Raw genomic sequence first — 19,947 nt, 5'->3', positions numbered from 1 at the left:
CGAGTCACATGGCCGCTGTCTGCTCTCTCGTGACTCCCTTTGAAGACGGAGGGGAACGAGGCGTGTCATGCTCAGTTGTTGTTAAAGAGTCGAACATCTTCTCCCAGCATCAATCTGTCCGGGCGGGGAGGGAGGGTAGCGCTCTAATTGACCGTCCGCCGGCCGGCCTGCCGCCGCTGTCACATCTGACTGAAACGGGGCGTCCTGTAACTTAAAACGAACACCCCCTCGTTAGCGGCGGAGCCCCTGAAAATCAGCAGGATCTGAAAACAGGAAGTGAGGGGAGAAGTTCAAAACAGAGGTAAGCTTTTCATGCTCCTGTGTGTGCGCGCGCGCGTGTTGTGCTTCAAGATGCTTAAATGTGCTTTCATTGCATCAACTAAGTTTTATTTCAGCCGGCAGGATGAGGAGTGAAGCAACTTCCTGTCCTTCACTTCTCCTGCGTAACAAAACACGCTGTTAGGTTTTTACACCAGGCCAAGCGGAAACTGTCAGTTTGATTTATTTACCGCCACCGAAAAGCCAAGGCGGGCGATAGTGTCTTTGCCCGTGTCTGCTTGTGTGCGCGCGCGCGTGTGTGTGTTAGCAAAATATCTGAAGTACCACTTGACAAAATTGAGTAAAACTCGCAGGAAGTCTTCATCAGATGCTCATCTACAAATGTTTAACTTTTGGAGTCGGACCGATTCAAGATGGCCGCCATAGCAACTGAATTTACAAACATAAAAATCGCAAGAACTCAGTTATTGTAGCGCACACTAGCCCAACATTAAGCATGGTAGTAGCAGAGAGTGATCCCCAACACATATTCTGATTGTGTAAAATCTTTGTTTTAAAATTTAACCATTAAATATTTAAAATCAACTCTTGTCTGTTGGCAAATTATCTCCTAAACCACTGGACGGGTTCTGATGAAACCTTCAGGATTCAATCACTGAATATACAAATGCAGAAGTTTAATTTTTGGAGCCAGTCAAGTTCAAGATGGCTGCCACAGCCCACTGAGCTTAGAAAACACATAAAGTGCTAACACGAAGTAAAATGTTCAGCTATTAAGCTAAAATGTGGTGTGGTTGTAGCTGAGAGTCGTTCCCAACACATACTCCAAGTGCTTCTTCTTGTGTGAGGTCTTTGCGCAAAATTTTAGCATTAGCCATTGGAGTCAGCCCTGGTATTTGTCAGTTAGCAAAATATCTCATGAACCACTGGACAGACTTTAATAAAACTCTCAAGAAGAAGTCATCGAATACACATCTACAACTGGTTACATTTTGGAGCCAGTCCAATTCAAGGTGGTCTCCACAGCTTTTCTATATTAGCTGTCACAAATCTGGCTATCTCTGTTATATTTACAACTATTGAGATGGTGTGGTAGTAGCTGAGAGTCCATACGAACACGTGCATACGCAGTGCGTGAACAAAAAGGCAATAACTTTGACGTTATTCAACAAAAGATGATCTTGGTCTGCAACTGTAGCGTGTATTTATCCAAGCTCTCCAGTTGTTTTCAGAAGATGTAAACGTTACAGGAACAACACTTTATTTTGGTCTATTTTTGGCACCGTAGCCCAGGGAGTGGAGGGAGGGGTGGCGATCGGAGGGCCCTGCTGCAGCAGCATCATGAATCCAGTGCGTCACCAACGTCCTCCAGCTGCACAGCGTGCAACTATTTACAGCATCAGCAGCGCAGGAAGTAACAGGATACAGATGTCCACCTGCACCCGGTTTACTGCAAGGCCCCTTTTTGTGCATCAGTGAATAAAGTCTGCAGAGAATCATCCAACACCTGCTACACATACACATTATTAACTAGAGAAATTGCATTTCCTGTGAAAATGCAGTGTGAATGCTTATTGAAGAACTTGCTGAAAAACAGCTGAAATTATCTAAAAAAAAAAAAACATGCTGAATTTTAGCTGAAAGGAAGAACAAGCCCAAATTAGCAGTAGAAAGCAGAACATATATTTACTGGATTAGGTTTAAATAAGCAGAACTTAGCATAAAATTATTAAATTAGCTTTCAAAAGGCTGAAATGAGCACCAAAAAAAATGTGTATATATAGCTGAAAAGTAGCCGAAAGGGCAGAAAGAAGCTTAAACTACCAGAATGAAGTGTAAAGAGCTGATATAAGCTTAAAAAAGTTTGAATTAGCTGAAAAAGCTAAAAATAAAAATAAACTAAATATCTAAATAGCTGAAATAACTGAAACTAGCAGAAAAAAAGCTGAAAGGAGCATAACAAGCTGACATCAGTAAAAATAAGTTAGGCTAAAAGTAGCCGGAATTACCACAAAAAACTTGACTTTTATCTGAAAACGGCTGAAATTAGCTAAAAAATGCTAAAAAGGTAGCTGAAAAGGTAGAATAAGCTTAAATTAGCAAAAGAAAGCAAACGGAACACAATTTTGCCCAATTAGGCTGAAAGAAGCAGAAGTGAACACTGAAAAAAATCTGAAATTAGCAACAACAACAAAAAAACAGCTGAATAGTAGCTAAAAAAGCAGAAAAGCTTAAATTACCAGAAGGAAGTGGAGGGAGCACATTTTTGCTGAATTAGGCTGAAAACAGTTGAAATTGTTTTTTTTGTTTTTTTTAAATGCTGAATTAGCTGAAAAGGCTAAAATTAGCATAAACTGCTAAATATTAGCTGAGATAGCAGGAAAAACTGTAACTTGCATAAATAAGCTGAAATTAGCAGAAAGAAGTTAGAAGTACAAAAATGTTGTAGATGGCAGAAATAATCTGAAAGGAGCACAAAACAGCTGAAGTTAGCTGAAGATGTATACATTTTCACAAGGAAGCTGAAAGAAGCTGAACCAGAACAAAATGTGAAAGGAGCAGTAAAAGGCTGTGAACAGATCTAAAGATTTGAAGGATGTAAAATGAGCTCGATTCATTTTCTATGAAGAAGAAAAAAAAAGTCGGAAAAGGCTAAATATTAAAAAAAGCTAAAGTTGCACCTATACCAAAAGTCATATCACCCTTCTCCTGAATGAGCTGGACGTTTTGATTTATGATTTGTTGAAATGGCACAACAATTGTGGAACAAGAACGATGCCGAAAACCGTACAGAAGAAGAAGAATGGACCTCAATAGTGTGAATGCTTTACGAACATTCACACTATTAAAATATGTTTAAAAGTCATATCTTGGGTAAATAAGACCCAGTCCTGGATTCGGGTGCGGCCTCCCTTATGTGCCCTAGCAGGTTTGTCCTACTTGGCGTTCCTGGTCATGTGATTTCTGCAGCTGAGCGCTTCACTTGCTCCAGTGATGAAAGAATGTCCTCTCTGAGACAGAGTCCAGAGGACAACCTGCTCGAAGAGGGGCTCAGCTGAGGTCGCCCCTCTGTGTTAAAACACACGAGCTGCTGCGAATCAGCTGACTGAAAATACCAAACCTCCTGCGTGAGCTGACTCACAAGCATGAGACACGAGGTTGACGCACAGGTCCTCTCGGGTCTGTACTCGCTCGCTGTCTTGAGCAATGATTTGCACGGGAGTTCAGAATATTGGAACGCGACTGAAAGGCGTCAGAGCGCAGTGAGATCTGAATTTATTGAGCCGTTTGGAGAAAGAGACAAAAGCTGATAACTTGACAGAACATTGCTTCAAAAAGGCTCAAACTATCCCTTCAAGTGTGATTTCTGTCAGAGCCAGGTAAACCTTCCACACCTTGCAACACAGTCTCCATTTTCTACAAACCTTACACTTCTTATACAGTTTATGCACCAAAATGTTGATTTTCACTGTGTCTCACTGCAACAGGACTGGTTGTCTCAAAAAATCCCCCACAGACTTCACACCTGAGCTCCCATTGACTTCCAGTATACATTGTTCAAGCTGACTTTATTTTAAACACTTTAAATTGATTTTTTATTTTTTTTTTACAACAGGGCTTAAAGTTTTTGTAAAGCAAGTATTGGGTTCAGACTTACTTTCTAGCCTGCATTCCTGTCTGTATGTACAGTCAGGGAGTGACAGACAAGAGTGTGTTGTTACCATGGTAATCAATGCATCTTCTCTTTACACTTCTTATATTGGGGAGTGGTGGTGCAGAGGATAGAGAGGGTGGGCCCGTGATAGGAGGGTCACCGGTCAACTCCCTTCACCAACAATATCAATATGTGGGTGGAAAAGGTGAAACACCCACACCTGCCACACCTGCCTCCGCCCTCATCAGCCCCACTCTGACCAAACATTTTTATTGGGACTGCAGACAGGCCTATGAGCAGAAACATCAGCCTCCAAACTAAATGTAGATTAGTCAACTCAATTGTGTTTCCAGTTGCGATGTATGGAAGCGAAACATGGACCACGAAGAAATCAGACTGGAGAAAAATCGATGTTTTTGAGCTGTGGTGTTGGAGGAGACTCCAACAAATTTCGTGGACCGCACACATCACCAATCTCGAAGTCTTGGAGCAAATCAAACCAAACCTCTCTTTAGAAGCCAGAATCACCAAACAGCGAGTAGCCTACTTCGGCCACGTGATGAGAAGCCGCTCCTTGGAAAAAGACTTCTTGCTCGGAATGGTGAGCGGACATAGAGGACGAGGACGACCAAGAACTCGCTGGCTTGACACCATTAAACGGGATACAAACCTGACACTTGCTGAAATAAAAGAAGCTGTATGTGATCGTCAAAGTTGGAGAACGTCGATCCAACGAGTGACCGAGAATCGACCACGATTGAACGGAACGGCAGACAGGCCATTTAAATGGTAAATGACTGTACGTATATAGCGTCTTTCTATCTTATCGAGACACTCAAAGCTCTTTACAATCTGTGTCCTCATTTACCCATTCATACAGCACTCTATAGATCTATACAAAGAAGAATCAGAGCTTGATCACATTCATACACTGATGGGACACACATTGGAGGCAGTGAGGGGTTCAGTGTCTTGCCCAGGGACACTTCAACATGTGACTGCTGGTGGAGTCTAACCTCCAACTCTGCCATTGGAGGACGACCGCTCTAACCACTCAGCCACAGCCGCCCCATTTTAGTGTTGCAGCCCCGTATCTCTTTAGCTCGAAAGAGGTAATGTCCAAATAAATGTTCAGGTTTTAATCCGTCTGAATGTACAAGTGTCTTCTGTTTCGTCTTAAAAGATCCGCGGCTCATAAAACACAATGCGTTTCTCTCTCTTGTTCCTGTTTTTATTTTCACGATAAAGCTCAAACTTATTTTAAGGATGCAACAAGCTGCGTTTAGCGACTCCATGCAGAGATTTCCAGCACCGAATCACATCTGTCTTCAGTGCTGCTCTGCCTCGGGGCTCACAGATCACAACCGCTCCGTTCAGTTTCCAACCCCCTGACCTGCCTGCAGATCCGACACGCTGAACCGAGTAACTCCTGAGGTTTCATGGGGAAAAATCTGCCGCACATTTAATTTGGTCTTTGTTGTTATATATATATTTAGTAAATAAGTACAAGTTTATTTGACAAAGCCTAAAATCCTTCTTTTTTGTCAGAATTGTTTTATCTTATAATATAGTAATATTACCGCCCTCTACTGTTCCTTAAGGGGAAAGTTAACCACAGGGAAATCCCATTATAAATGCACTTTCTGACATGGACTTCAACTTAAACCGGAAGATGTACGTGTGTCCCAGCTGGACATTGCTGTTGTGTTGCTTCTCTTGTCTCGTCCTACAAAACTGTTTTAGTTTGGATGTAAAGAGGAAAAACACATTTGTGTTTAGTACAAAAAAGTGGTTCACTTGCTCAGAACGTCGGACTCCCGTTGACTGAAATCAAGTCGACAATAGCAGATGCACTGTGCTGCAGCAGTTCAGTATATCTGGTTCAGTAAAAGCAACAACAACAACAAAAAAAAAACTGAAATGGCAACTGGCAAAAAAAAAAAAAAATAATAATAATTGTTTTATTTTTAAAAATTGATGTTGAACCACTGAGCCTTGCTTGTAAGTTTCACCAAAAACAAGGCATAATTTTCTGCTACTAGATCTAAAAGGTCTGATGAGCTGGAGGGTCTTACAAAACTGGACTAGAATGGTTTTGAAATGATCAAAAAATTCTTTATGGTGTGCTAACAGAGGAAAGATTACTTCTTTTTTTTTTTTTCAAAATGTGCCATAAAATAAATATTTTGTCTATTAAAAAAATAATAGTAATCAAACTAAAGGGCTTGAAACAGTTAAAAATTTTAAAAAGTCCTTTAAATTTAACATTTTATTTCACGTTGAGATGGCTTTTAAAAACTAAGTAGTTTATTGTGGGATAAAATAAAAATAAAAATAGTATTTTCAAGCCGTTAAGTAAGGTGGTCAATTTCTCCTGAAGGAACGCTGTTATTAAATGAAAGGACCTTCATGGGCTTGTTGAGTTAACATACTGTAGTATTTGTACAGAATCCCTTTAAAAACCTCTTAACATAGAGATGTTGCTCCTGAACGTCTGTACGACATTCATCAGTAGTTTTTTTTCTTCCTGTTGCTCTGTCTCAATGTGTTGGCAAAATATCTTCTAAACCACAGGACCGATTTTCTTGAAACTCAAAGTAATCGTTGGGTGTGCGTCCACAGCTGGTTAACGTACCCCGTCCCGAAGCGAGCACCGAAGCTCCCCCTCCCTTCAGCCATGCCGACCGAACGCACCCCTCTGATCACCTCAGGTGTGTGTGGTCTGACATTGACCACATGCAGCGCCACGCCAGACTCCACCCAGGACCACAGCCCCGGAGAGCCGACCCAGAGCCCCCGAAGACTGAACACGTTCTTCGGGGTGATGGTGCCGACCGTCCTCTCCATGTTCAGCATCGTGTTGTTTCTGAGAACAGGTGTGTGAAGCTTGTTTGAAGACTTCAGGTGCAGAGAAGTTGCTCACGGCTGAAGTGTTGTTTCTCTCCAGGGTTCGTGGTCGGTCACGCAGGACTGCTGCAGGGTCTCCTAATGATTTTTGTAGCTTACACCATCATATCACTCACGATACTGTCCATCTGTGCCATCTCCACCAACGGTGCCATACAGGGTGGAGGAGCCTACTGTATCCTTATCAAGTGAACACATCTTTCTGGATTTAATCTGGATTTTGTCCACAGTTTGGTGATGGCAGCTGGTTAATCTGCCCTAACAGCATGAATCCAGATATGATAAGTCGATCCTTAGGGCCCGAGTTCGGAGGAAGCATTGGTTTGATGTTCTTCATGGCCAAAGTGTTTGCGTGTGGAGAGTATGTTCTGGGTCTTGTGGAGGCCATATTGAATGTATTTGGTGCAGATGCTGGTAAGTTCTGTTTATGTTGATTTATTTAAATGTTTTGATTTACACTTGTTCTGTTTTTTTTACTTTTCTATGTTTGAGAAATCTGACTTCTGTACACGTTCTGCTTTTTTAGCTGTTCGTTAACCGTATCAAAACGTTCTGCTCATTCAGGAGATGGGTGCTCCGATGTTTTGTTTTTGTTACTTTTATAAGGGGTAAAATGGATAAGCTGGGTATAATACTTGTAAATAAAGTTAAATATTTACAAAAGTTTTCAAAATTTTTTAATTTATTTGCAAATATGTTGCCCACAGAAATACACTGACAATAATTCAGGTCCTCAAAAATGATCATTTTTACTGTTCTTTTTATGCTAATTTTAGTTTATAGTTATAGTATTTTTCCAAATTTTAGATTTTAGCTAATGTTGTGCTAATGTTATCTTGTAGCTAGACTTTTGGTTTTCTTACTATCTTTTTTCTCTTTTAGCCAGCCGTTTGTTATTTTTAGCTTCTGACTGGCATTTTGCCACTTTTAGAAGGCATTTTGCTTCTTTGGCTGAAGTTTTACTACTTTTAGCTTTTAATTAGACTTTTGCAACTTTTAGTAAGCTTTTAGTGTCTAGCTAGTGTTTGCTACTTAAGGCATTTAGGGATCCTTTTGCAATTATTAGCTTCTAGTTAGCCTTTTGCTACTTTTAGCCAGTGTTTTGCTATTTTTACCATCTAGCTAGTTTTTTTTTCCTTCTTTTAGCTTTCAACCAGGCTTTTTCTACTTGTTTTCTTAACTCTTTGCTACTTTTAGTTTCTAGTTATATTTAGCTACTTTAAGCTTTTATGTAACCTTTTGCTACTTTTTGTTTCTAAACAGCCTTTTGCTAATTTTAGAATCTGCTTGTTTTAGTTGTTAACTACTGTTCTGTTTAGTTGCTTTAGCTTTACCACCTTCATTTAACTTCTTCAGCCTGTCTGAGCGGTCGCTCAGCACAAAAGCTGAACTCTCCTGTTCGTTTCAGAGTCCTTGGTGTCTGGCGGGGCGCGGGTGCTTCCTCAGGGTTACTGGTATACGGTGCTGTACTCCACGGTGATCCTCCTGCTGTGCCTCATCGTGTGTCTGGTGGGCGCCCACATTTACTCCCGTACCGCCTTTGCCATCCTGCTGGTGGTCACCGTGTCGTTGCTGTCCATCTTCATCAGTTCTGTGGCAGTCAAACCTCAGGTGTTTGTCATCGTTCACCAGGGACCCGGCAACCAAACCCTCCGCTACAACGCCAGCTACACGGGCTTCAGCGCCACCACGCTGAAGAACAACCTGGGCTGTGAGTTATGACTGGATATGAGAAGATTGCTTACTGTTCTAATACTCAAGCTCAAGTAGGTTTTATTGTCATTCACATCACATGTGGTACGTGAGGTGGAACGAAATTGTGTACATAGGGTCCCAGTTACATCAATTCTGTTGGGTTCAATTCAAAAATACTTTATTAATCCCAGAGGGAAATCAAATAACCATCCAACAATAGCAAAAATATAAAGTGTAAAAATAAACAGTAAATAAGGATCTGAGATCTAAACTAAGAAATACACTAAACACTAATAATGCAAAACAATACACCAAACAAGAGCAGCACAAATAAGATTGTGTGAGTAGATGAGTACAAATGAATATAGCAGCATGAAATAATCAGCAGCATGAGATCAGCAGCATGGATAATCAGCAGCACATATCACCAATCAAAGTGGCATTACAGTGATTTTTTCTTTCTTTCTTTTCACAGTGATAATCCTGGTTAGGGATTTATGACTACAGTAGTCTCTTGTTTATCGCAGGAGATCTGTACCCTGAAGCCCCATGATAAGTGACAAACGGCTACGTAGGGATACAGTAATTCACGTTCCAAGTACAGTAAACTTTTTATATTAAGGCTTTAGAAACCCTTCCCACACTCTTGGAATATTCTAAACTCTTAAACCTACGTTATTTTAACAACATAGTATGTTATTAAATTTTACTTACTAGCTCTGCAGAACAGCAACAGCTCTGGTTCCGGCCCAACTCTGTTTTATTACCATTCGTTTTGTTTCTGCAGACCTATCCTGCAGCGATGAAGCACACTAATCAGTCCTCTAAACTCTTAAACCTACCAGTTTTAACAACATACAATACTTATATGTACAGGAGCTACAAAATGTTACTTACCAGGCTCTGCAGTACAGGAGCAGCTCGGGTCCAGTCCGACCCGATAGATGAAAAAAAAATCTCTGACTTTGCTGCAAAACTTTCCCTCCATTTACTGCAAGCAGCAGTTGAAAGAGCAGTGTTGACTTCTGGGAAGTGAACTGATGGCTTCTGGTTAATCTAGTTCTTTAGACTGTCAAAACAGTGAAGGCTTAATGAAAGAAAACTACAAAATGGCAGCGCTTAAAAAAAAAAAAATAAATTATGTACATGTACAGTAAATACTTAAATAAACCGCAATAGAGCGAGCCCACGAAAAACGAACTGTGAAGTAGCGAGGGTCTACTGTACTATATACTTACTTTATGTACAACAAAACTGACGGACACATTCAGCAGCTTTTATAAAAACTTTTGATATATACCATTTTTGTTTTCCAGCTGGGTATTCTCTGGACTACAGCACCAACTCTGTCATGTCTTTTGCCAGCGTGTTTGCTGTCATGTTCACCAGCTGCACAGGCATCATGGCCGGAGCCAACATGTCAGGTGACACCTCGTCATAATTTTACACAGCTAATCGCATTAACACAATGTGTCTTTATCTCATGAGATTATTTACTGTGATTTATTTTTATTAGTAACATTTTAAAGGGAAATACTCTGCTTCTTAGTTTCTCTACAACTATCTGACAGATTTACTCACCTGTTGTTGGTGGATTAAACGGATTTAGCAGGTGGAGTTTAGAAGTTGAGACATGCTCTCGCAGTTCTACTCCATTTAGACTCACTCCACCCCTGTTCCACCTGACACGGTTCTGCACTATCTAATTTTCCATATCTGAGTGCCACATTGGTGTGAGTGGGTCATCATTGCTCAGTCGGCCAAACTTTACTGCTAAATGGTAAATAAGTTTTTAAAAAACATTCACCATTTTCTTCCATAGTTTCCAAAACTGCTGTGGCCGAGTTGAGGCCATCTTCCCTCCACCGGTCTGAGCCTATAAATTGAGTCCATTTCTCTGTTGTTTTTTTGTTTGTTTTGTTTTTTTTGTTTAGTTCCATCTAAATTCTGAAGAACAGAAACATTGGCTCGTCTTTATAGTACCATGGTGTTTGTTTACGTGTTGCCATTTTAATGGATATTTAGATTTTTTTAATGCAAATAAGAAGAACGAATGCTGCTGTTGTGAGATTTTAAAAATGATTGGTTTGATTCTTGTGAAGGAGACGCTCATGAGCGCCGTTGCTCTCTGGTCAGTTGATGGCCTGCAGTCTGCTGACGTCAAATCTTCTTCTTGACTCGGCTCGTTTGGAACCTCAGCTGAGTAGGTTCTAAGAACAGTCCTGAAAGTGTGTGGGATCACCCACTGGAAAGACTCCGGGTCAACCTTAGAGGGACCGAGTCGAGACCATGGAAAAGGGTAAACGTGCTCACTCGTGTTTTCTCCTGTTTCACACATCTGAAGGGGAGCTGAAGACTCCGAGTGTTTCCATCCCTAGAGGCACCATCATCGCTGTCTTTTACACCTTTGTGGTCTATGTACTCCTCTTCATCCTGGCCAGCGCTACGTGTGACAGGTCTGATATCACTTGTACCTACTATGCCTTCAGAAAAGCAGCTTTGGTTCTGACCAATCCTGTATTTTTTTTTTTTTTTAGGACATTGTTGATTCAAGACTATGGATTTTTTCAGCGAATCAGCCTCTGGCCACCATTGGTCACCGTAGGAATATACTGCGCATCCTTGTCCGCTGCAATGTGCGCCATGATCGGAGCTTCCCGCATACTCCATGCGCTTGCCGTGGATCATCTTTTTGGCAAGACATCATATTTTATGCCATTTCTTTTTTGTACATAGAGTTATTTTTTCTTTTTGAACTGGTGTTTTCTCCACAGGTTGGCCCTTGGCTCCAGCTGCCATCACTTCAAACTCTGGGAACCCGTGGGTGGCAGTGCTGTACACCTGGGGCCTGGCACAGGTCCGTTTCTGCACCACAAACGTCTTTAACTTTCCGAACTGAGCTTATGTTCCGACGGTGTGTTTGTGTGTCAGTGTGTGGTGTTTGCAGGGCAGCTCAACGCTGTGGCTGGTCTGGTGACTGTTTTCTACCTGCTTGCCTACGCTGCCGTTGATCTGGCCTGTTTGGCTTTGGAGTGGGCATCCGCACCAAATTTCAGGTAAAAAGATGGATTGTTTGCGTTTAACTTTCGGAAAATCCTGTTCAAACATTGACGTAAATCAAGCACAATAGTGTACATGTATATTGTAAACTTTAATATACTGTATCTAAGACCTGACTGACATGCTTGTTTGTTGTGTTGACCAGACCAACCTTCCAGCTCTTCTCCTGGCACACCTGCCTGCTGGGGATTCTCAGCTGTCTGGTCATGATGTTCGTCATTAACCCCGTGTATTCATCAGGCAGCATCGTCCTGCTGTTGCTGCTGCTGCTTTTCCTCCACTACAGATCACCCACAAGCAGCTGGGGCTACATCAGCCAGGCTCTCATTTTCCACCAGGTATCCGACGCTCGTGACTGAATGCTAATTCAGTGCTCGCATGATTGTGATTGAACATTTTGCTTGATTTGAGAATACCGTGTAAAGGTTTTTAGTGTTTGTAATTTCTGTACTTTTTGAATTACAGAACTTTATTTACAAAAACTTTTCCCCATGAAAACACACTGAGGTCTCTTCACTTCCTTTGAAAACGTAGTAGTTGTTTGAAATCAACTTCAACTGACCTTTTGTTTTTGCTAATTTTAAGGTTTAACTGCTGACTAGCCAATATTGGCTTATATTAGCTACTGTTTTGCTTATAGTTTTAAGCTGCAGTTTAGCTATTGTCAGCGTTTAATTAAATGTTTGCTAATTTTATCAGTTAGCTGCTGTTTTGCTAATTTTATCATTTTTATAGTGTTTTACTAATTTAGTTTTTAGAATTTTGCTGATTTTAGCTTTTAGCCCCTGTTTAAATTAGACAAATTTTAGCTTTTAGCTATAGCTTTAAGGTACATTTTACAAATTTGAGATTTTTACTAAGGTCTTGCTATTTTGCTAATACTTTTTTTTGTTGCTAGTTTTAGCTTTTAGTTGCAGTTTTGCTGATTTGTGATTTTTCTGCTGTTTTGTTAATTTTAGCTTTTAGCTATTGTCTTTCTAGTATTTTCTTTTAGATACCGTTTTGCTTATAATTTTAAGTTGCAGTTTAGCTAATATTATGATTTGACAAAAATTTTACTTATTTTAACATGTAGCTACTGTTTTGCTAATTTTATCTTTTAGCTGCTGACTTGCCATAATTAGCTTTTAGCAACAGTTTAGCTACTTTTACCTTTTTTTGCTAGTGATTTGCTAATTAGACTTTACTCGGTTTAGCTCATTTTAGCCATTAGCTTCTATTTAAAATTTTAATTTAATTTTAGATTTAGCTATTGTTTTACTATAGGTTTTAGGTAAATTTTAGTAATGTTTTAGACTTGTTTTGCAGCCAGCACGGTGGCGAAACTGTTAGAGCTGCTGCCTCTCAGCAAGCAGGTCCTTGGTTCAAACCCCGGTCCAGGGGCCTTTCTGGGTGGAGTTTGCATGTTCTCTCTGTGCATGCGTGGGGTTTCTCCGGGTGCTCCGATTTCCTCCCACAGACCAAAAACATGCATATTAGGTTGATTGGTAACTCTAAATTGTCCCTAGGTGTGAATGAGAGAGTGAATGGTTGTTTGTCTCTGTGTCCCTGTGATGGACTTGCGACCCATCCAGAGTGTCCCCCACCTCTCGCACAGTGATTGCTGGACATGGGCACGGGCGACCCACGTGACCCAAAATGAAAAAAGTGGGTAAAAGATAATGGATGGATGGATGGATGGATGGATGGATGGATGGATGGATGGGTAAAAGATAATGGATGGATGGGTAAAAGATAATGGATGGATGGACTTGTTTTGCTGCCGTTTTGCTAACTGCAACATTCAACAATTAATTTTTTTCACATTTTTTGCTACTGCTTTGCCTCTTATGCTTTGTGCCAAGTTTAGCCATTGCTCCAGTTTTACTAAAATTATCTTTTTGTTACCGTTTTCATCCATCCATCCATTATCTTTTACCCGCTTCTTCCTTTTTGGGTCATGGGGGTCACTGATGTCCATGTCCAGCAGTCACTGTGCGAGAGGCAACACCCTGGACAGGTCTCCAGTCCATCACAGGGACACATGGAGACAAACAAGACAAACAACCATTCACTCTCTCACACGTATTGACAATTTAGAGTTACCAATCAGACTAACATGCATGTTTTTGGTCTGTGGGAGGAAACTAGAGTACCCAGAGAAAACCCACACATGCACGGAGAGAGCATGCAAACTCCACCCAGAAAGGTCCCGGGCCGGGATTTGAACCGGCAACCTTCTCGCTGAGAGGCAACAGCTGTACCAACTTTACTACTGTGTCACCCCTTTTGTTTTCATCTATTGTTAATTTGAAAGCTTATCTACAATTTTGTACTTTTTAGCTTTCAGCTCTGTTTTTGCCTATTTTAGCCTTACGCAATAGCTTAGCTATTTTGCTTGTTTTAATCTAAACAATAATTTTTTTAACACATTTCAGCCACGCAGCATTTATCAGTTTCCCCACTTGTTTTGCCCTTTGCTCTCTTTGGTTTAGGTGCGGAAGTATCTGCTAATGTTGGACGTGAGGAAAGACCACGTGAAGTTCTGGAGGCCTCAGGTGTTGCTGATGGTGGCCAACCCGCGCTCCTCCTGTCAGCTCATCCTGTTCGTGAACCAGCTGAAGAAGGGGGGGCTGTATGTGTTGGGTCACGTTCAGCTGGGAGATCTGGGTAATGCTCAGCAGTTAATCTGTGTTCTTCTGGCAGTTTTACCAAAAACAGAATAAATGTTGTTTCCTTTTTAAATTAATCTAAACTTTAAAAGTGTTAGTCCTTAACTGTGTACTTCCTGTATAATGTACTTCCCGTATAATGTACTTCCTGTATAATGTAGACATCCAGGTGGAACATACCTGTGGTACCACTGTTGTTAGGGGTCCTGTCATGGGTTTTGACTGTCCTTCTTATTTCCCATCAAAAACCATTTTCTTTGCGGTGTTAAAAACTTTTGTCACATGATTCCCGAGTCATGTTTAACTACACCCAAACCTCCACCTGCAATCAATTCTCCAAACTGCAGGTAAATGAGTTAAGTGTTTTAGGTCCGACACATCGTAAGATTCACGCACACAGACTGCAGGTGAGAATCAACCCAATCAGCTCTCAGTTTGTACTCTCGCCGCTTTAAAATCAAATGTTTGCTTGAAAGAGATTTTCTAAAATTAGTAAGAGGTGATTCACAGGTTTCAACATTTCCACAAATGTACAAAACTTGTGCTTTTTGGAGACTCCCCTCCAAAAACTTGCAGATAAATGAATTCCACGATGCCTACATGTTACAGGAAGATGAGACATTAAAACCCATGTGAGTTGCTACAATATCCATGTAAGCACAAGTGTTAGCAGCTTACCCACAACAGAGGTGCTCTCGTGTGACGTCACCCTTTATTATTGGTACACCCTTTTGCACTCCAACAGGAAGTGCTTTCCCCCTTATACATATCAGGAACAACCTCTGACTCATGGAGTCGGTTTACAGCCAATAACAGAGACTAACATAAATGCCAAACCAAACATGAGCAGGACATTAATAAGAACAACCCATTTACGCACTCAGAAACAGTCAAAAACATTGCACACATAATTTCCACGAGGCTACCCAGCATGCTTTGTTTCTCACACAGTCTTTATAGGATGCTACAATATTGTACTAAGGTAAAATTATAGTCATTGCACATTCGTACGTCTCAAAACTGCTTAAAACGTACAGAGACAGATATTTATGATAAACCAGAAACATCTGGAACTGACTCTCTCACAGAGAGAAGTTTGGGAGTCCGGGAGAAAATAAAATTAAGTTTAACTGAGACACACATCTTTGCTTTAATCTGTCAGCTACAAATATCCGTCATTTGGTGTTAATGTTCAAATAAAGAAACAAAAGCAGCAGAAACACGAGTCTCACCGAGACACTCGCCAAGTATTTGACCACACGTGCAAGTTGGACATGGCTGTAGCAGTGCGCAATACAGACATGCTAACTAAGATGCTACAGACGTAGCGCTCCACGTCTGTCACACATCCTAACCCTTTAATTAAGAAATAGAAGGGTGCACTCCCTGTTGCAGCTGTAGCGATAAACCCAGGGCCATGACTGAGCACCGGCCCCTGCGGCCCATATGCCAGACTGGCTCACCGGTAAATGTCCCGGTCTTCTCGATCAACTAATCCAGGCCTGCATGTCTGTACGATGATGATGATGACGATGATGCTTTGAATGCATTCACATTAAATACAGTTAGATTTTAAATAGAAAAGTCCGGGGAGGTCTGGGAGCAGTGCAGGAGGTTCGTCAGTGACAGCGGGATTAGTGGTGGCTGTGCAGATGCGTGGTTTGTTTTCAGTGTGTCTGAGTTCAGAGGGGGGCTCTGCTCTGATGGGGCTGAGATGGAGTAGAGGTACGGCAGCTGACTTGGGATCAGAAAGTTGCAGTTTGACTCCCAGCCATTCCCACGTCGTGATGTCTGTGCAAGACACCTAATCCCAATTGCTCCCCGGGTGCTTGCATAGCTGCCCACTGCTCCACCTGGGTGTATTTCAGGTGTGATGGGTTAAATGCAGAGAACTAATTTCACCATTGAATGGGAATATACAATGATGACTATCAGACTGTTTTCCCCTTCCCTTTAAAAACAGAGGGGCAGCACTGGTCATCTTTTTTTTTTTTAAGTGTACACTAGTCCTTGAATCCCTCCCCCAGCATATGGTTTGTATGCTTGTGAAAATGATGGAAACTGTGAATCGCCCCAAAGTTAATTCTTCCTGTCCTGTGTTCCAGACTCTCTGCCGTCAGACCCGGTCCAGACCAAGTACAACTTCTGGCTGAGCCTGGTTGATAAACTTGGTGTGAAGGCCTTCGTAGACCTGACGCTCTCTCCTTCGGTCAGACAAGGAACTCAGCATCTGCTGCGCATCACAGGACTTGGTAAGTGTTTTTTCCCCTCCATATTTTTCTTCATGTGGTCTTTTCTCATCACTCTGATTTTGTTTATCTTCATCAAAGGTGGCATGAAACCCAACATGTTGATTTTGGGTTTCTATGACAACTGCGTTCCTGATGACTTCTTCCTGCAAGACTCTGCCTTCTGTCAGTCTTCGGTCAAACAGGGCGGTGAGGATGAGTATAATTTTGGGGTTGACCTGCCTTCGCTGCAAGCGTATTTCCCCCCTGTCCGACACGTTGAAAGCCCGCGGTGGTTACAGCCCGAGGAGTACGTCGGCATCATTTCTGACGCCCTGAAGATGAATAAAAACGTCTGCCTCGGCCGATACTTCTTCCAGCTGCAGGGGGAAAATAAAGACAGCAAAACCGACGGGTCGGAGCGGATTATAGACGTCTGGCCTCTCAACCTGCTGCAGCCGGGCAGCTGCGACTATCAGGACGTGTGCAGCCTCTTCCTGCTGCAGATGGCCTGCGTGCTCAACATGTCCAGCAAGTGGCGCCATGCCAGAATGAGGATCTTCCTGAACGTGGAGACGGGCTCCGGCGATCAGGGCTGGTTGGTCAACGAAGAGGCGTTCCGTGAACTGCTGAAGAAACTGAGGATCAGGGCGTCCATAAAAATCGTGCCATGGGACTCCACGGTGCAATACTACACTGTGCCGGAGGGGGAGCGCTCTGCGGAGCCGGCGCCGCCTCTCTCCGAGGACTATTTGTCAGCGGTGAACTCCATGTTGATGGAGCGCAGCTTTCAGGCTGCCGTTCGCTTCCTGTATTTACCTCGGCCCCCTGCTGCCCGCAGTCAGTCGCAGCAGTACTTGTCTCAGCTGGAAGCGGTGACCAACGGTTTGGGGCCAACGCTGCTGATTCATGGGGTCACACCGGTCACTTACACAGATCTCTGAGTTTGGTCATACACATGAAGCTAAAGCTTAGTTGTTTACTTCAAAGTAAGTGGTATCAAATTAACTTTTTTCCATCCATCCATCATCTTTACCCGCTTCTTCCTTTTCGGATCACGGGGATCCAATGATCCCATGTCCTGCAGTCACTGTGCAAGAGGCGGGGGACACCCTGGACAGGTCTCCAGTCCATCACAGGGACACGACTCGGTTAACTCGATTTTATATTTAAAAATGCTCTTGTGAGGTCTTTAATAATTTTTATTTGGCACCTTTTAAAAACAAATGTTAACCCTTGTATTGTCTTTTAGGGAAAAATCAAGCCACATATTTATTTTTGTCTGTTTTTATTTGTTAATTTATTTTGGTGCTGTTGTTAAGATATTTTCAATCTAGACTGGTTTTATGAGTTTGATCTGCTCAGAGACAGGATTATAATGAAATTGTGACCCGGTTCTGACTGGGTTAAACTGGGCCAGCAAACTCTTAAGAGTGTCTTCCTGATAATTCAGTATCTGTCAAGAAATAGTTTAATCAGCTTGCCACTTCACATAGGAAAGGCTTTAAAGCACCGTCTCATGTTTTTCCTTACACGTCAGTACACATAAGACCACACTAATATGCCCCTTTTCCATTGGTACTGGTAATATTCCTGAGATCCAATAGTTTTGTGTCTTTTTATGATTTTCAGCTGAGTTAACAGTCATTAAAGTGAAAACAGGATTTCATGATGAAGCTGGCACCGTTTATTTTATTTTTAATCTTCAACGCTCTGCTGGTCTCGCACGACACTGTCCGCAGTCACACGATCCTCTCCTCCGGAGAAGAGGAGGCTGGGAGACTCATCCTCCCAGCTTCGAGCTCTGCTGGTGACTCCAGAGGCTGTTCCAAGACTCCAGCCGCGCGTAATCATGAAGGTCGGACCCGCGCAGACAGGCGGGCAGAGACGGGTCTGCGACCAATGGTGGAAGCGATTTTAAAAAACATTTTACGTGTAAAAAAATAATAATTTTTAAATCGCTTCAGCATTTTTTTAAAACATTTTTTGTATAAAAACAAAATATTTTATTTAAAAATCGCTTCCAGCGTCCGTCCCAGACTGTCCAGTCCGCCTGACTGCCGGGTGGGATCGGGATTCAGCCTTCATGATTACGCGCGGCCGGGGTCTCACAACGGCCATCTGTGAGTCCCCATCTCCAGATTCGCAGTGACCTGCGGAGCTCTGAGCGCACAAGGCTGGTATCTGGAACCCGAGCCTCCGAGTCGGCACATCTAAGGATCTTCCGCGGTGACCAGCTGAACTTGGAGCCGGGGAGATGACGCCCTGCCCGGCCTGGCGCTCCGAGGCTCCGGAGGGAGGATCGGGGTACACCAGCAGAGCTCCATCCAGCTTGCTCTAAATTATGTTGTCGGCCACCAAGCACAAAAAATGCCAGCACATCAACATTAGACCAAGATGTTGTCAGTATTGTTTTTAAAATCTTTAAAATAAGTCCAGGCTGCTCCAGTCCGAGAAATTGCAAATGGCGGATTATTATTTTGAAACGTTTCTGAAGGATCCAGTGACTCCGCCCCCGACCAATCAGTGACCGACAGTGTACTGACGTCACGTTTTTGTACCTCTTCGTACCGGTTAGAACCACAGAGCCAAGGGTACTGAAAATAGTAACAGGTGCTAAGTACCGGTACTAATGGAAAAGCCTCAGAACCGGGCCAAGTAGGGTCGAGTCGGCCCGTACCGGTACTAATGGAAAAGGGGCATTAGTCCCGCCCCCTCATACACTGACAGGTTGAGCTCCCCCTTCTCAGCAGCAACATTCTAAATCTCTCTGCAACCTGCTGCTCTCTGCCAGCGCTCTCGGCCACGCCCACTTCACCACTGCAGAGCGGAGATTGACACGCTGCAGGAGGGAGCTTCTCCCTGCTGCACTGCAGCACCTGTTGCACCTGTGGGCTACACACAGGTGCAACAGGTGCTAAATAATTTTAAATAATTTATTTTAAATAAAAATTCCATGCCAGTCGTGTGGCTCATCCATCAGTCAGCCAATTGTGTGTCATGTCCAATCTTATTTTGAAAAATCGCGATAGAGCAAGTCTGTGAAAGTCGAACCGCAAAGTAGCGAGGGACTACTGTACACTAAAAACACATTTTAATCCTATATTTATCATATAAAGTAATGCTTTCCTCTCAGTATGGTTTTTCTTTTCACCTTTGTTACTATGTTTTCAGTTTTTATATTGGCTCAATAGATGGTGCTCTACTTTTATATTTGAGAGCCTCTGTAAAAATCTCCTGGGATCCAGTCCACCTTACCCCAGCAGAGGGACATCTTCCCCGTCCAGAGCCGCTGGTGAGTCCCACCTCTCATCTTATAAAATCGTTTTTGTTTGGATGTATAGAGCAAAACCTCACTTGTAATGTTCACAAGTAAGCGTTTAGTACTAAAAAGCTGTTTCGCATGCATGCAGGCTGCAGAATAAGATGCTGCACAGCTGACACCTGGTTTATGTGAAGGCAGGAAGTCATT

General features: G+C 42.4%; 1 protein-coding gene across 1 annotated transcript; it reads left to right on the top strand.

Moving 5' to 3' along the window:
• The first annotated feature begins 277 nt into the window (after positions 1–277).
• Positions 278–17,419, top strand: slc12a9 (solute carrier family 12 member 9). Its single transcript, XM_037687538.1, has 14 exons — positions 278–301; positions 6,557–6,810; positions 6,882–7,016; positions 7,118–7,255; positions 8,250–8,552; positions 9,853–9,960; positions 10,881–10,992; positions 11,074–11,231; positions 11,311–11,393; positions 11,468–11,592; positions 11,742–11,934; positions 14,071–14,245; positions 16,353–16,499; positions 16,578–17,419. The coding sequence occupies exons 2-14, from the start codon at positions 6,612–6,614 to the stop codon at positions 17,417–17,419; spliced, it is 2,718 nt and encodes a 905-aa protein (XP_037543466.1). The 5' UTR covers positions 278–301; positions 6,557–6,611.
• Positions 17,420–19,947: the final 2,528 nt, after the last annotated feature.

The sequence above is a fragment of the Nematolebias whitei genome, chromosome 14 (assembly GCF_014905685.2).
Source record: "Nematolebias whitei isolate Nwh7 chromosome 14, NemWhi1, whole genome shotgun sequence".
NCBI classification, from domain to species: domain Eukaryota; kingdom Metazoa; phylum Chordata; class Actinopteri; order Cyprinodontiformes; family Rivulidae; genus Nematolebias; species Nematolebias whitei.
Note: the sequence above shows the minus strand (reverse complement) of the source record. Positions and strands in the feature narration are given on the sequence as shown.

What these genes read in the sequence shown, in the direction of transcription:
- slc12a9 (XM_037687538.1), top strand. Translation starts at nt 6,612, where the DNA reads ATGCCGACCGAACGCACCCCTCTGATCACCTCAGGTGTGTGTGGTCTG. An exon ending in GCCAGCGCTACGTGTGACAG is followed by an intron (nt 10,993 to 11,073) that starts GTCTGATATCAC and finishes TTTTTTTTTTAG; the next exon opens with GACATTGTTGATTCAAGACT. An exon ending in GCTGCGCATCACAGGACTTG is followed by an intron (nt 16,500 to 16,577) that starts GTAAGTGTTTTT and finishes TCTTCATCAAAG; the next exon opens with GTGGCATGAAACCCAACATG.